The sequence below is a fragment of the Silurus aristotelis genome (genome assembly GCF_946808225.1).
Source record: "Silurus aristotelis genome assembly, chromosome: 8".
NCBI classification, from domain to species: Eukaryota; Metazoa; Chordata; class Actinopteri; order Siluriformes; family Siluridae; genus Silurus; species Silurus aristotelis.
Window position 1 is genome coordinate 2003156 of NC_139581.1, and position 17654 is coordinate 2020809.

Genomic DNA, 17654 nt, shown 5'->3' on the forward strand with positions numbered 1-17654 from the left:
ACTCTTGGTAAGAGTTCTTGAAATTATAAAACATATCTAGGCTTTAGAAAAGAACAAAATGTCTTAAATTAGCATTAAAACACATTTTAAGCAGTTTAGTCTGATTAACTTAAAACCTGCATGTTGATTATTTATTCGAAACAGTTTTTTTTTTTGTTAAAACTAATCAAAATAATTCAAGAATTATCATTAAGATATATTCTGTCTAAAAATGAGACCAAGCGTTTAAACTGAAAACTAAGATTACTAATAAAATCAAGATCGCAGATACATGCGTAATGTCGGAAATTATTTATTCAAATAAAGACAGCGTGGTGACCCGAAGGTACGACCTTCAACTCTCGCAACATAAAACATTATTGAATATATTTTGTCGTTACTTCAACATGAGAAACTACAGATTCATTTAGTAAAAAGGCATAAGTACTTTTTTTAAATAAAGAACAAAGATACAAGACCTCATATCACATCTCTGATGGTTATTATTCTTCATTTGCAGGTAAAATAAGTAACTTTAAGTTTTACTTAATAAGTAAATATATATATATATATATATATATATAAAAAAATCAATTTGATTTTTATGGCTAAAATTAAGATTGTAAGTCTGGACTGGAGGAGGGGTTTTTGCAGTGTGAATGTTAATGTCTACAGCGAGTCCACAGTTCAGGAGTTTTAATGGTCAGGGGTTTACAGCATTTTGCCACATGGAGCACACAATAATATCTGGATTTGATTGTATTAGTGAATCCAGACGTACCTGAGAGTGCTGAGAGTCTCGTCGTAATTAATATCTGCAGGACTCAAAGCCGCCACCATGGCAGTGCGGGAGTTTCCACCTGAACACACACACACACACACACACACACACACAGTGCAGTTGCTTTTATCAATCGGAATATAATTCTAATGGTTTGGAGAGATAAGCCGCAGAAATTACTTCAATGAGTTCAATAGCAATATTATAGTGTTTATTTAGCTGCAACATTGTTTTCATTGGAACAGTTCAATCACAGGGAGATACACAGTAAAAAATAAATTCATATTTATTTAACGTTTATAGAGAAATTAGCTGTATAAAGCTGTAACTTTTATTTTTGCGCCACCTTCAGGACACGTTTTCAATCCGTAACATGACAAAGCATTTTTTTTTTGTTTTTTTGTTTTTTTTATTATTTTAGTTTGTCCAAAAGTGTCCAAATGCAGTGTCCAAATCCAGTGTCTGACATCTCTATTTTTAATAAACTAACAGCAATCGTTATTATGGGATGTTAAATGACTCGTACCCAGGTTCTCCCTGAGCAGCCAGGTGAGCACTGAGTCTCTATAGGGGATGAAGCTCTCCACCTTCTTCTTCTTCTTGTTCTACAGACACAGAAACACATCATCTCTTAGACAAGTCTACTGTTTCTGTGATTCAGCGGATTCACCTGCTTTATTTATGTTCGTTTAAACGATACCATGTGACCAGCTTACACAGGAAGTGAAAATAAATGTTATGGTAATGTTAAACGTATGAACTGACTCAGTGTCTCACCTTATTTGGTAAAGAGTCCTACAGATAAATACAGAAGAAAACACATTGTGCCATTTAAATTCATTTCACTTAGCAAGACAGATATCATCAATTAATAATAAATATTATCTCGAATCGGATTTCTCACCACTTCAGCTAAAGCAGAAATGACTTTGCCGAGTGTGGTCAGGGATTTGTTGATGTTTGCTCCTTCCTGCAAAAAAACAAAAGCATTGAATGTTAGCTTGTAAACTGCCTCATTATCCTGATATTATTAACACACTCAAACATATGTGTCATCTGTACAATATAATGTGTATTAGATTTTGGTCATTCATAAAGCTTAGCAAAATACTAACGGTTATTAAAGTACGTTTTATAATTTGTGACCTCAAATTTGTTGAGCTCAGTAGCTCCTACTTTTATACCAAAGACTGTTGAAAGAACATTTACTTATAATCTTATACTCCAGTAATCATGTTAGTTCTCTCTCTCCAGTGTTCTGTATTGTTGAAAGATTTATGATCAAACTCTTGATGTCCCCCAAATGAGGATGAGGTTCTGCTTTTCAGTCTGGTTCCTCTCAAGGTTTCTTCCTCATTACATCTAAGGGAGTTTTTCCTTGCCACAGTCGCCACGGCTGCTCATCAGGGAGAAACACACACCATTCACCTTCACTGTTGATTTGTGTAAAGCTGCTTTGAGACAATGTCTGTTGTGAAAAGCGCAATAGAAATAAACTTGACTTGACTTGACTTGACTTGACCTCAAACAAACACAAACAAATATATTTTTAAAAGATTAATAGTGAGGTCCTAGTGTCCAACGCCATCATTCCTAATGGACCCACAATCCTGCCCTCAAAACCAACCAGACCACAGTTCAATCAACCAATCCAAGGTTTAAATCCCAATGAACCAGACGACATCCCATTTAAATGACCACACTCAAACCACACTACATTTACATTTGCATCAGTTAGCAGGCGTCCTTATCCAAAACGACGTACAAACCTGCTTCGAGTCTCTATCAGTGAATAAATCAACACTGGTTCAATAGATTGCAGACTACAGGTATCATCAGCTTGAACTCCGTTGAGAGGAAACTAAAGCACATTTTTGTTTTTAAAAAAAAAAATATATAAAACAAACAAATAAGTCCTAGTTTAAGTATTTCTGGAAGAGGTTGGTCTTAACCTGTCGTTTAAAGTCCCACCCTAAGTAGCAAAAAAAACATTGTGACAATCCAGATTACAGTCCTGTTCCCAATACTATTGTAACCAACCAGATCACAGTCCCGCCCACAAAACCACTGTAACCAACCAGATCACAGTCCCACCCACAAAACTACTGTAACCAACCAGATCACAGTCCCACCCACAAAACCACTGTACCCAACCAGATCACAGTCCCGCCCACAAAACCACTGTAACCAACCAGATCACAGTTCCGCCCACAAAACCACTGTGACTAACCAGATCACAGTCCCACCCACAAAACCACTGTAACCAACCAGATCACAGTCCCACCCACAAAACTACTGTAACCAACCAGATCACAGTCCCACCCACAAAACTACTGTAACCAACCAGATCACAGTCCCACCCACAAAACTACTGTAACCAACCAGATCACAGTTCCGACAACAAAACCACTGCAACCAACCAGATCACAGTCCCACCCACAAAACTACTGTAACCAACCAGATCACAGTCCCACCCACAAAACTACTGTAACCAACCAGATCACAGTCCCACCCACAAAACTACTGTAACCAACCAGATCACAGTCCCACCCACAAAACCACTGCAACCAACCAGATCACAGTCCCACCCACAAAACTACTGTAACCAACCAGATCACAGTCCCACCCACAAAACTACTGTAACCAACCAGATCACAGTCCCACCCACAAAACTACTGTAACCAACCAGATCACAGTCCCACCCACAAAACTACTGTAATCAACCAGATCACAGTCCCACCCACAAAACTACTGTAACCAACCAGATCACAGTCCCACCCACAAAACTACTATAACCAACCAGATCACAGTCCCACCCACAAAACTACTGTAACCAACCAGATCACAGTCCCACCCACAAAACTACTGTAATCAACCAGATCACAGTCCCACCCACAAAACCTATGTAACCAACCAGATCACAGTTCCGCCCACAAAACTACTGTAGCAACCATTTAATTGTAACCAGATTAAACCCAACCAGTCCCAGTCGATTAAAATTGTTGTCCCACTCCAATACCCATGTGACCATCTGGACCAGTGTTTTTTGTGCCACAGACCGGTTTAATGTGAGACAATATTTTCACGGACCGCCCTTTCAGGTGTGGCAGATAAATACAACAAAATAAAATTAAACAAGCATAAAAACTGGTATTTTCTTAATTTAATAATAATCGTGAATCCACTGTGTTGTTTTTTGTAAATTTTTCTCTCTTGGGTGTTTGAATTTAGCAGTAATGTATTATGTGTTAGCGGCCAGAGCTCCTTTAAGAAGGTAGTGGATGGAGGTTAGACATGTGACCGAGGCATCATGACCTGCATCAAGAGTGAGTCATCATTTTCCAAAATACAACATCGTTCAGAATCAGATAATAAATAAAACTGATATAATGTAAGTTATGTCTTCTTTCTGTGTGGCACGATACCAATTGACCCACGGACCGGTGCTGGTCCACGGCCCGGGGGTTGGGGACCACTGGTCTAGACTAGACCGCAGTCCCATTGTGACCAAAAAGACCACAGTCCCACCCACAAAACCAGTTAAACTAACCAGATCACAGTCCCACCCCCAATTCCCCAGTACTGATGTAGTCAACCAGATCACAGTTTTGCCTATATACTATTATAACAACCAGATTATAATATATTTCATTAAATACCAGCACAAATTCCAGATCACGGCTTCACCCCTAAATCCAGTGTAACCAACTATGCAGTTCTGAATTAAAATACGTCTAAAATATTTAATAGATAAAAGATGAATAAAATGGTCTAATTCATGGGTCTTCAACCGGAGGTCCGTCACCCCTAGAGGGTTCACAACGGTACTGCAGGGTAGTTTACATTAACATTAACCCTAGTTAATGGTTTTTGTAAATTTTGTAAAAAAAAAAAAAAAAAAAAAAAAAACAGGTATTAACATCAAAGATAAAATACTGAATTAAAAAATAGTATAATTAATACATTAAAGTTCTAATAAACTCAAAGCTAAAGTTTGTAAATGTAAATGTAGAATTGTCCACCTGATAGTAAAAGGAAAATGTATGAAACTTCAAAATCTATTAAAATAAAAAAAACAACTGGGGACGACTTCAAAAATTGTGATTTTACTTGCAATATATATGTTTGATATGATGCATAAATCTTTTCAAAAGATATGAAAACAAACAGACAATGATGCATGTACAACATAGTTCTAATGGACTTAACCTAATATAACTAGTGTAATATGATTGGTTTCTATTAATATCACAATGATATCACATATACAATGATATCACATTTTGTATCAGGGGGTCTCTGCCCCCTCACCTAGTGGGGTCCTTGACCTGGAAAAAGTTAAGAACCCTAGATTTGAGTAATTTTGTAAACTCTGCAAATGTTAATAAACTACAGTGCATGAATGTACAGTGTAACACATTTGAGTCCCTGTGATGAATAGAGAGAGTTTCACCTTCAGTCTGGTGCCTTTGGCTCCGGTTGAGTCGGCTCTCTCGCTGCCTGCCAAGTCCACCAGGCTGATTTTGCTGACCTGCATCCGGCGAGAAAACAAGAAACGTAGCATCAGCTAAATAATGTACTTATGCACTGGAGCTAATGAACACCGCAACTGTGTGGTGCTTTAGAGATACGCTGAGTTGATGGACTTGTATAAAAGTGAAACATTTCTTCAGTAAGAATGTAAAATCTCCTGCACCTTCTCAGATGTGTTGTCTGTTTCACTGTCGAAACGCTTCTGGGTGAAAATGATGTTAAAGACGGCGTGAGAGCGACTGCTCGTCTCGTTCATGTTCGTAGCTGCTACGGTTCTGTAACGAGAGAAAGAGAGAGAGAGAGATGTCATTTCTTTACTAAAACTCTGCACTTCATCTTCGATTGTGTTATACATTACATAGACAAACGTTTGTTTACATCTGACCATAAGATCATGTGCTTTTTAAACAACATTAATTCATAGTTGCTGTGAACCTTCGGTCTTCTGGAACGTGAAGAAATGACATCATTAAGTGGATTTTCAGTGGATTGGAGTCCACATGCTCATTGCTCAGAATAATATCTGTAGCTAGATCTAGATATCAGAGGCCTCAAAAAAAGTATTGGCACCCCTCCAGATTTCTTTCTGGCTTTGCTGGAAAAGTTCGATTTAAGTGATGTTAAGATTCAGCAGAATCACGTCAGAGTGAATTTATTCCAATTAATCAATTATCAATGAAATGTAGTTAATTAGTAATTTACAAGGTTCACTCGGGTATTAAAACCATACGATTCTGTGCTTTATGATCATAACATTCCACATTCAGTCTCTATTCTACTGTTATAATGAGCTCCACTCTTCTGGGAAGATGAGTGGATCTACTAGATTCTGTGGAGATTCATTCAGCTACAGGGCTGTTAGTAAAGTTACGTTCTGATGTAGGTGAGGTGAGAAGGTCTGGGGTGCAGTCAGCATTCACATTTATAATTTCAATAGGGTTCGACTGTAGAAGGAGATCTTTTACATCTTCCAACCCATGGAAAGCAGATCTTCATAGACATGGCTCTGTGTACACGCTATTGTCATGCTGGAACAAGTTTGGATTCCCAAATCCTACTCCATAGCTCCTTTACTTCTCCCAACTCTTACTCCATTGCTCCTTTACTTCTCCCAAATCCTACTCCATTGCTCCCTTATGTCTCCTTACTCCTACTCCATAGCCCATTTACTTCTCCAAACTCCTACTTCATAGCCCATTTACTTCTCCAAACTCCTACTCCATAGCTCCTTTACTTCTCCCAACTCCTACTCCATAGCTCCTTTACTTCTCCCAACTCCTACTCCATTGCTCCTTTATGTCTCTTTAATCCTACTCCATAGCTCCTTTACTTCTCCCAACTCCTACTCCATTGCTCCTTTACGTCTCCATACTCCTACTCCATAGCTCCTTTACTTCTCCAAACACCTACTCCATAGCTCCTTTACTTCTCCCAACTCCTACTCCATAGCTCCTTTACTTCTCCAAACACCTACTCCATAGCTTCTTTACTTCTCTCAACTCCTACTCCATAGCTCCTTTACTTCTCCCAACTCCTACTCCATAGCTCCTTTACTTCTCCCAACTCCTACTCCATAGCTCCTTTACTTCTTCCAACTCCTACTCCATTGCTCCTTTACGTCTCCTTACTCCTACTCCATAGCTCCTTTACTTCTCCTGACTCCTACTCCATAGCTCCTTTACTTCTCCTGACTCCTACTCCATAGCTCCTTTACTTCTCCTGGCTCCTACTCCATACAGTAGCTCTTCTAGATCTCCTAACTCCCACACCATAGCTCTACTTGCCTGGCTTTGTTGCCCGAGTCCATCAGGTCCTGGATGTCGTTGTAGGACGTGACAGCCATCTTGGACAGATCTTCCACGTATGGCCCCATGAGTGGATGCTCTCTGACCCGCAGGTTTCCTTTATTTTTTGGGTTCAGCAGATCTCTTACACGCTCGCAGTAGATCTCCATGTAACTGACCTGAATATACACAAAGAAAGATCTGTACTACAGGCTGGTCCACTCCATTGTTATTCTTGTCCTCCTAATTCCTACCATATGGTTCTCCTTGTTCCTTCACCATAGTTCTTACCTCCACAGAGTAGGACATGTTATTGTCTCCATTGTCACTAATTTTGGTGAACAGGTCTTCACACAGCTGCCACACAGACACAGAAAGAGGTTAGAGCATCCAAATTCCCAGAGAACATCAAGAGAACATCAAGGCACTAAGAAATCTGATCTTTCTGATCACAATATTGAGTTTTCTTATTTGTCAAAAGGTGTTGATTCAACTTCTAAAAAATGCTGAAAATATTGCCACTACATGACGGGTTCATAGAATCGTGTTTGTTCTTTGAGATGTTTTGCATTTTGTATGTCTTATTAACGTCAAGATGAAGAAGAAACAGAAGCTGGTCAGAGAATCGACATTTATAGCTACTATATATAACATTATATGGACAAAGGTTTGTGGACACCTGACCATAAGAATGGTGTGCACTTTTTAAAGATCCATTCCACATTTAGTCTGATTAAATTATTTGAATTAATTTGTAATTGTTGGAAGTTTGTTGTGGTTTATGAGGAACAAACAGTCAATATTATTCCATATATTTCACTGAAACACATCATGCAGTATAAATGTACCAGGGGAATGATGCCCAGCTGGTCTTTCTCCTGTTTGCCCATCATGGTGTAAGATTTTCCTGCTCCAGTCTGACCGTACGCGAAGATGCAGACATTGTAGCCTTCAAACGCGTGGAGCAGCATTTCCTCGCCGATGTCCTGGTACACTTGTTTCTGACAAGCGAAGTTAACATCCTCCGGCTAAAACACCAAAAATAAACACTGTCACTCCTTTACCTTTTATCTAAGCCCCTCCCACCACACACTCTAGGCCCACCCACTTGCCCCGCACTCTCTGTTCACGTATTCTTCCTTTGTAACATGGAAATGTAACCAGGGGCTGTGATGAAGACTGCATTCATGAAGTAAAGCAGTGAAGTAGGAGTTATCTCGTACTCACCGAGGTGTGGGACCAGTACGAGTAGTCGAAGTTGAAGCTTTTGTTCTCTTTCGGCTGTTTAGGGTTGAGAATCGCTGGAGGGAAAAAAGAAACAAAGAATAATGAAGTCAAAACCTAAATATTATTAAAATAGACAAAAAGTACTAAATACAATGGACTTCATGATGCTCCTCTTTAAGATCTCAAAGCAGGAACATTTATCAAGCAAATACTGAAGCAAGTTCTGCGTGTCCATTCTTGCATACATTATAATATCTCCTAGATACCACTCCAAGGTTCACCTACCTCCCACTCTACAGTTCTTTTAGCTCTTACAGTTACCACTCCCCCAGTTCTCCTAAACATGACTGCTGAGTTCTTCTAGTACTCCTATTGTTCCTGCTATAGTTCCTCTACTTCTCATTGTTACCACTCCATTGTTCTTCTAGATACCAGACCATCTAGTTCTTATATTTACCACTCCATTGTTCTTCTAGATACTACCCCATCTAGTTCTTATATTTACCACTCCATTTTTCCTCTAGATACTGCTCCATCTACTTCTCATAGTTACCACTCCATTGTTCTTCTAAATACGAGACCATCTAGTTCCTATATTTACCACTCCATTGTTCTTCTAGATACTGCTCCATCTACTTCTCGTAGTTACCACTCTATTGTTCTTCTAGATACCACCCGATCTAGTTCTTATATTTACCACTTTAAAGACACCACTTTTAGTTCCTCTGTTTCACCTGGACATCACTCCATATTTCTTTCAGGTCTCCTAGACATCACTTAATAGTTTCTCTAGTTCTCATAGGAAGAAGTTCTTCCTGGTCTCACAATTACCATCCCACAGTTCTCCTAGACCCCACTCTAGAGTTTTTCTTGTTCTCCTTGTTACCACTCCATAATTCCTCTAGTTCTTGCATTTACCATGGCACAGTTCTCCTAGACACCAGTTTATAGTTCCTCTAGTTCTCCTAGTTATCATGCCGCAGTTTTTCTAGATAAAACTACATCGTTTATCTAGCTTTGAAAGTTACGATTATATAGTTCCCCTAATTTACCTAGAAACCACTCTGTTGTTCCTCTTTTCTCCTCATCACTCCATAGTTCCAATAGTTCTCCTACTTACCACTCCATAGTTTCTCTCGTTCTCCTGGACATCACTGCATTGTTCCACCTTCTGAATTCCAACTAGCTCTAATTTCTGTAGTTCCTGTAGTTTTTCTAGTGACCACTCCGTAGTTCCTCTAGTTCTCCTAGTTCCTATGTCATAGTTCCCGTAGGTCCCACTCCATAGATTGTCAATTTGTATAATAAATTAATAGTTAATAATTCATCAAATTTTCTCAGATCCTTTAGTTCTCCTAGTTTCTACTTAAGAGTTCCTCTAGTAATCCTCATTATCCAAGCTCATTTGACATTCCTGGAGGTGTGTGTGTGTGTGTGTGTGTGTGTGTGTGTGTGTGTGTGTGTGTGTGTGTGTGTGTGTGTGTGTGTGTGTGTGTGTGTGAGTGAGTGAGTGAGTGAGTGAGTGAGAGTGAGTGAGTGAGAGACAGATGCATTCTTCAAATTGTTAGTGAGCTCATTCACACACACACACACACAAACACACACACACACACACACACACACACACACACACACACACACACACACACACAAAGCTCTGCAGTGTTGAAAATAACAGTACATGCCACATTGTCTGACTGCTCACCCACACACACACACACACACACACACACACACACACACTTACCCACACACACACACACACACACACACTTACCCACACACTTACCCACACACACACACACACACACACACACACACACACACACTTACCCACACACACACACACACACACACACACACACACACACACACACACACACACACACCGAAGCCTGATTCAGACAAGGCGTGTGATGGACAGTGTGAAGGTGAAGGTGTGAAGGTGCTGAGACTCACTGGTGGTGTTCCCCGACATCTGAATGATGCACTTGCTCTCCTTGCTCATCTCTCTGGAGTTGAAGGGCCGAACCCTGACGGCCACCTTCACCGACGCGCCAGCCATGATGAGGGACGTGTGGAGCTGCAGATGAAGGAGAAACGCAGGCCGAGTTTCACCTGCAGAACGAGAAAACATCAATAAAACACTGCTCTGGAGGAAAATGGTGTGATGGAATCAGCAGAATAAGATCAGGTTCCTGAAACATCCCGTCGATAATTTTTTTCCCTCAGCAATACCCCCAACAATTCACTGTTTTCATTTTTTTCACTTTTTATCTGTTTAGAGTTACATTTAACTCTGTTAAACAAATTACATCCTCATATCACCTACGTTATAGCAGCTACAAACATTCCTTACTTCTGAAACTGGAGACTCAAGAAATGTTACACTGTTCGGCCTTATATGATCCAATATAACATAAGCCCCGCCCCCTTTTGGACCCGGAAATGAGTGTTATTTAGGAAATTAGGTGTGTTTGTAAATAATTGTTTATTTCATTAGTCAGATTTAATATACACTTTATCACCAAAAGTACTGGGACACCTGATATCTTCACCCTACAGTTCCCACAAAGATGGAGGCTCACAATTACATTTCGATGCAGGAGCCTGAAACTTTCCCGAGACTCAAACCTGGTCCAGCATGACTTTGTACACAGATCCAGGAAGATCTGCTTTCCATGGGTTGGAAGATGTGAAAGATCTCCTGCTGTAGAGCGCCAACTCTACTGAACAATAACGCTGACTGCACCCCAAACCTTCATCATTATCTGACATTGACACAAATCTCCAAAACATCTAGTGGAACATCTGGAGGAGTGAAGGCTATTATAACAGGATAAAGATTGGAGATTATTGGAGAAAATGGAGATTTAGTGAGGAAATGGGACCAGGTGGATCATTCTCCGACGATCATCGTGCACGTTTCGACATTTTACGGAATCATTAAATTCGTTAAGGTCGTTCAAGGTCTTTCTGAACACTCAGAGATGTTCTTCTGCTCTGGAAGCGTATGCCGCTCAAAACGTCTCGAACGACTCGTTGTGGATTTGCCCAGTTTTACGAAGAAATTTCACGTTTGATATTTTGTTTTAACCTGCTGTCAGTGATGAAATCACACGTGGTAACGCACGTTGGTCAAAATAGAACCAGTTGCACGGCTCCAGATGTACACAGGATGATGTCTTTTGGCACACTGACTTATGAAACTCAGCGCTCCCTGTGACTGTGCGTGCAGCCTTGTGCTGCCATCTGCTGGTGTTTAACAAAACTACTCTCTGAACATTTTGATACCACCTCATATATCATAATCAGTAAGATGAAGAGATGATTGAGTGTATATTGACGTTACTGTAGTGAGCAGATTGATCCTGAAAACTCCGGGCTGCAGGCGGAGTCACATGACTCACATTTCATTTAAGTAATGGAGCTCTAGAGATTCTGACCATGACTCATCGTTACCATTACTGCCTTCCTGTACGCACACACACACACACACACACACACACACACACACACACACACACACACACACACACTGTATATACTCACACTTCCGAATGGAGAGCATTTTGTAGAATACTCTCAAACCGTATTCCAGGATTTCCTCTCACAGTTCACTTCACCTGGATGAATTTTGATGACTCTCCAGTTGGCTATTATTATTATATCATTTTTACATTATTATCTACACTGCCTCACTTTCACATTATTATCTACACTGCCTCATTTTTACATTATTATCTACACTGCCTCACTTTCACATTATTATCTACACTGCCTCATTTTTACATTATTATCTACACTGCCTCACTTTTACATTATTATCTACACTGCCTCATTTTTACATTATTATCTACACTGCCTCACTTTCACATTATTATCTACACTGCCTCACTTTCACATTATTATCTACACTGCCTCACTTTCACATTATTATCTACACTGCCTCATTTTTACATTATTATCTACACTGCCTCACTTTTACATTATTATCTACACTGCCTCATTTTTACATTATTATCTACACTGCCTCACTTTTACATTATTATCTACACTGCCTCATTTTTACATTATTATCTACACTGCCTCACTTTCACATTATTATCTACACTGCCTCACTTTCACATTATTATCTACACTGCCTCATTTTTACATTATTATCTACACTGCCTCACTTTCACATTATTATCTACACTGCCTCACTTTCACATTATTATCTACACTGCCTCATTTTTACATTATTATCTACACTGCCTCACTTTTACATTATTATCTACACTGCCTCATTTTTACATTATTATCTACACTGCCTCACTTTTACATTATTATCTGCACTGCCTCACTTTTACATTATTATCTGCACTGCCTCACTTTCACATTATTATCTACACTGCCTCATTTTTACATTATTATCTACACTGCCTCACTTTCACATTATTATCTACACTGCCTCACTTTTACATTATTATCTACACTGCCTCACTTTTACATTATTATCTACACTGCCTCACTTTTACATTATTATCTACACTGCCTCATTTTTACATTATTATCTACACTGCCTCACTTTTACATTATTATCTACACTGCCTCATTTTTACATTATTATCTACACTGCCTCACTTTCACATTATTATCTACACTGCCTCATTTTTACATTATTATCTACACTGCCTCACTTTCACATTATTATCTACACTGCCTCATTTTTACATTATTATCTACACTGCCTCACTTTCACATTATTATCTACACTGCCTCATTTTTACATTATTATCTACACTGCCTCACTTTCACATTATTATCTACACTGCCTCACTTTCACATTATTATCTACACTGCCTCATTTTTACATTATTATCTACACTGCCTCATTTTTACATTATTATCTACACTGCCTCACTTTCACATTATTATCTACACTGCCTCATTTTTACATTATTATCTACACTGCCTCACTTTCACATTATTATCTACACTGCCTCATTTTCACATTATTATCTGCACTGCCTCATTTTTACATTATTATCTACACTGCCTCATTTTTACATTATTATATACACTGCCTCACTTTCACATTATTATCTACACTGCCTCATTTTCACATTATTATCTGCACTGCCTCATTTTTACATTATTATCTACACTGCCTCATTTTTACATTATTATCTACACTGCCTCACTTTCACATTATTATCTACACTGCCTCACTTTTACATTATTATCTACACTGCCTCATTTTTACATTATTATCTACACTGCCTCACTTTCACATTATTATCTACACTGCCTCACTTTTACATTATTATCTACACTGCCTCATTTTTACATTATTATCTACACTGCCTCACTTTCACATTATTATCTACACTGCCTCACTTTTACATTATTATCTACACTGCCTCACTTTCACATTATTATCTACACTGCCTCATTTTTACATTATTATCTGCACTGCCTCACTTTTACATTATTATCTACACTGCCTCATTTTTACATTATTATCTACACTGCCTTATTTTTACATTATTATCTACACTGCCTCACTTTCACATTATTATCTACACTGCCTCACTTTTACATTATTATCTACACTGCCTTATTTTTACATTATTATCTACACTGCCTCACTTTCACATTATTATCTACACTGCCTCACTTTCACATTATTATATACACTGCCTCATTTTTACATTATTATCTACACTGCCTCACTTTCACATTATTATCTACACTGCCTCATTTTTACGTTATTATCTGCACTGCCTCACTTTTACATTATTATCTACACTGCCTCACTTTTACATTATTATCTACACTGCCTCACTTTCTGATTCTGATTTAAATTCTTTGCATATTTGTTAGTTTGGATGTTTGTTTGTTTATTTATATAACGATGCAGTTCTACTTTTGTTTATTAGTTTACTTATATAGTTACACAAATATTTATTTCTTTGTTTATTATTCTATATTTAAATTCATTTTCATTTAATGTTTGAAATATTTGTATTTGTTTATTTCTATTATTTATTTTTTACATTTAGGTAGCGTTTATTTATTTATTTATTTATTTATTTATTTATTTATTTATGTACATTTGCTTCTAAGTATTTACTAATTTATTTACATATACGGCAGTGACGTCTTCATCCAGAGTGGATATCAGAACTGAGCAGTTGAGGATTGAGGGCCTCGTTTAAGGGCCCACAGTGGCAGCTTGGTGGTGCTGGGATTTGATCTCAAAACCTACAGATCTGAAGTCCAATGTCTTAATGCCTTAAACCTTAATCATTTAGCTACTCACTAACACTTGATTTATTGTTTGTTTGTTTGATTGATTGATTGATTGATTGATTGATTGATTGATTGATTGATTTGGACAAACCTAAATTTATTTATTCAAGATTCTAAACACGTTCCCATAAACCCAATGTTTACAGGACTTCAGTTCTCCATCACCATTTCATTCACATTTGTCTTCCTGCCGTGGGTCAGTGTGTGCTGCTCCGCCATGATGTTTCTATTAGTCTTTGTCTGCTCCAGTGCAGCTTTATTGTGCAGGTCTGTGTGTGTGTGTGTGTGTGTGTGTGTGTGTGTGTGTGTGTGTGTGTGTGTGTGTGTGTGTGTGTGTGTGTGTGTGTTCATGTTTTCTTTAAACTGAAAATAAATTGAGTCAAGTCAAGTCGGCTTTATCATCATTCCCACCATATACAGAGCAAAAACAAAGGTGAAGTTTCTCCATCACAACACATTTGTACGAATGTTATTTAATTTCCACTCATTTTTCTTTATTGGCTTATTTAATCATTTAAAAACTGACCAATCAGAGAACAGCAATGTTCAGAGAGTGTGTGCCCACCAAATTATCTCAAGTGGTTAAAAAAACAACCCTTCATATAAAAGACGTCGTGACGTCTAAGAAACGTGGGTCCCTCAGAACGCAGAGACGTACAGCGAGACCCGGTCGTGTGAAATTCCATTTAATCCGTCGTTTCTGTATCGGAACCGTGCAGGAATGTAAACACGGCGTCGGCCATTTTGGACAGTGAATAAATGCCATTGGCCTCCACCCCATTACACACACACATTTTATATTTATATAAATACAGAGTCATCCTGCAGAACCGGAATCAGTAACATCCTGTTCAAATCCGCCTTCAGATTCATAACCGGGACGCATTTTTACGTGGCGAGACTCTGACAGCACCACGCTGGGCTCTGCTCACGTCCACGTCCACACATCATGTCCACGTCCACGTCCACACATCATGTCCACGTCCACGTCCACACGACTGTGACTCACACGACACCTTCACATCATCTCTCATTACATCTCCATATATAATCCATACAACACGTATCTGCTCTCTCTGCCATCAAGTCCTGGCCAAGTCGAGCCTCTGCGCTCGATTTATCGATCCAAATGAATCCGAGATCCGAATCTGAGACCTTCATCCCTTCTGCAATATTCCAGAATGAACGATCTGAACGCTGAGCGTCATGACAATGACAACGAGAGATCGTGCATCCCAATTCATGGAAATAATAAACGAATGAAAATCGTCCCCTGATTGAGGAATATTTGATATAATTTTGTACAACAGGAACGATTTTTGTATTCTTTCTGAACATTTCTCACACGGTTCCAGCAAAACCTCATCAGTTGTTCCTCTGCGTCTTGTTATTCAGGACGTCGCGGCCTAACGGGACGCAGAACTGAGCAGAACAACACCCTGCACGGCTCACGGAGGCTGACGTACCAAACAAATAACCAGAAAATATAGAAAACACACACACACACACACACACACACACACACATACACACACACATACACACACAACATACCTGATCTCCGTGATGGTTAAAATCCTGGGGAACCTAATGTAGCAGGATGTTATTCCATTGAACCAGTCATCTTCGTCTGCCTTGTATCCCTCTGTGTGTGTGTGTGTGTGTGTGTGTGTGCTGTGTGTGTGTGTGTGTGCGCGCGTGTGTGTGTGTGTGTGTGTGTGTGTGTGTGTGTGTGTGTGTGTGTGTGTGTGCGCGCAGGGTCTCAGCCTCTCCCTGGATTAGCACATCAGCCTACAGCCAGAACGTCACTGTGTGTGTGTGTGTGTGTGTGTGTGTGTGTGTGTGTGTGTGTGTGTGTGTGTGTGTGTGTGTGTGTGTGTGTGTGTGTGTGTGTGTCTGCAGGGGCCTGGTACTCAGCGGTGCGTCAGGACCCAGGGTGGGCTCTCAGGAAGAAGAAGGGAGGGAGGAGAGGATGGATAGAGAGAGAGAGGGAGAAAGAGAGAGAGAGAGCAGAAGCACAAAATGGCTGTGATGGTGGAGCTGAGGATGCTGGAGATGCAGTGATGACATCATCAGCGTGTGCGAGGAGGAGATGGAGAACGGCAGCGTGGTGATGGTGAAATCAGCTGCAATTCCACAGCCTGCATCATCTCTGCTCTGCTCTGTGTTTGTGTGTGTGTGTGTGGGTGTGTCTAGGATGCAGCCTGATATCCCAGCATGCACTGCGTGTCCTCCTCTCAATACAGTCTTTGTACAGAAGCCGACACCTCCAGCTGTGCATAAAGGCCACACGGGCGCTTATTCAGATCCTGTTCCCAATCGCCATGATGCTCCTCACAACAGCTTCAACGTCGGATCTGTAGCAGAAAAATATGCAGCATGATGTTCCACAGATGTTCCAGATGTTGATATTGTTTTATTCAGTGTCTTTCCATAAAATAAAAGACCTCAAAGAGTTTTTCAAATTCATAATAATATTAAGTAAATATCTCAAAATCTCAGTTTAATGACTTCACAGACACGAGAACCAGATTATAATAATAATAATAATAATAATAATAATAATAATAATAATAATAATAATATGTTTTGCACCCTATAATAAAATTATAAATAAATGCAATTGAATAGAAATTTAATTAAATTTAATTAAACAGAATGTTGCCTAGCTGGACAAAAATAAAATATGCATGCTTATATTAAATAAATAATAATAATAATAATAATAATAATAATAATAATTATAATTATAATTATAATATAAAATGTTGCCAAGCAGAACACAAAATAAACATTTTTATATGACTATATTCAAGTTACACAAATAAAAAATAGAATTACATTTTTCATTTGCATAGAGCTCTTGTAGCACTGGCTGTAGGATGGATGGATGGATGGATGGATGGATGGATGGATGGATAGATAGAAAGATAGATAGATAGTGATTGTGTAGCTCCCTCTGGTGCTCATGTCCGGGATTTACAAAATAAATTGACTTCATTAAACCTCAAAAACAAAACACAAGTAAATTAATGAGGAATAAAATATTCTTT

General features: G+C 38.9%; 1 protein-coding gene across 12 annotated transcripts in view; it reads right to left on the minus strand.

The window, feature by feature from the left end:
* Window positions 1–16326, minus strand: part of kif1ab (kinesin family member 1Ab) — a 52482-nt gene extending 36156 nt beyond the window's left edge. For all 12 annotated transcript variants that reach the window (XM_083547732.1, XM_083547731.1, XM_083547730.1 and 9 more), the window contains exons 1-12: window positions 16156–16326; window positions 10264–10422; window positions 8305–8378; window positions 7926–8105; window positions 7369–7434; window positions 7078–7256; window positions 5457–5568; window positions 5214–5291; window positions 1665–1730; window positions 1538–1555; window positions 1287–1365; window positions 761–839 (exon numbers count right to left, since the gene is read on the minus strand). In XM_083547732.1, coding sequence (XP_083403858.1) covers window positions 761–839; window positions 1287–1365; window positions 1538–1555; window positions 1665–1730; window positions 5214–5291; window positions 5457–5568; window positions 7078–7256; window positions 7369–7434; window positions 7926–8105; window positions 8305–8378; window positions 10264–10369 — 1037 coding nt within the window. In that variant the 5' untranslated portion in view covers window positions 10370–10422; window positions 16156–16326. The remainder of the gene's footprint in view (window positions 1–760; window positions 840–1286; window positions 1366–1537; window positions 1556–1664; window positions 1731–5213; window positions 5292–5456; window positions 5569–7077; window positions 7257–7368; window positions 7435–7925; window positions 8106–8304; window positions 8379–10263; window positions 10423–16155) is intronic.
* Window positions 16327–17654: the final 1328 nt, after the last annotated feature.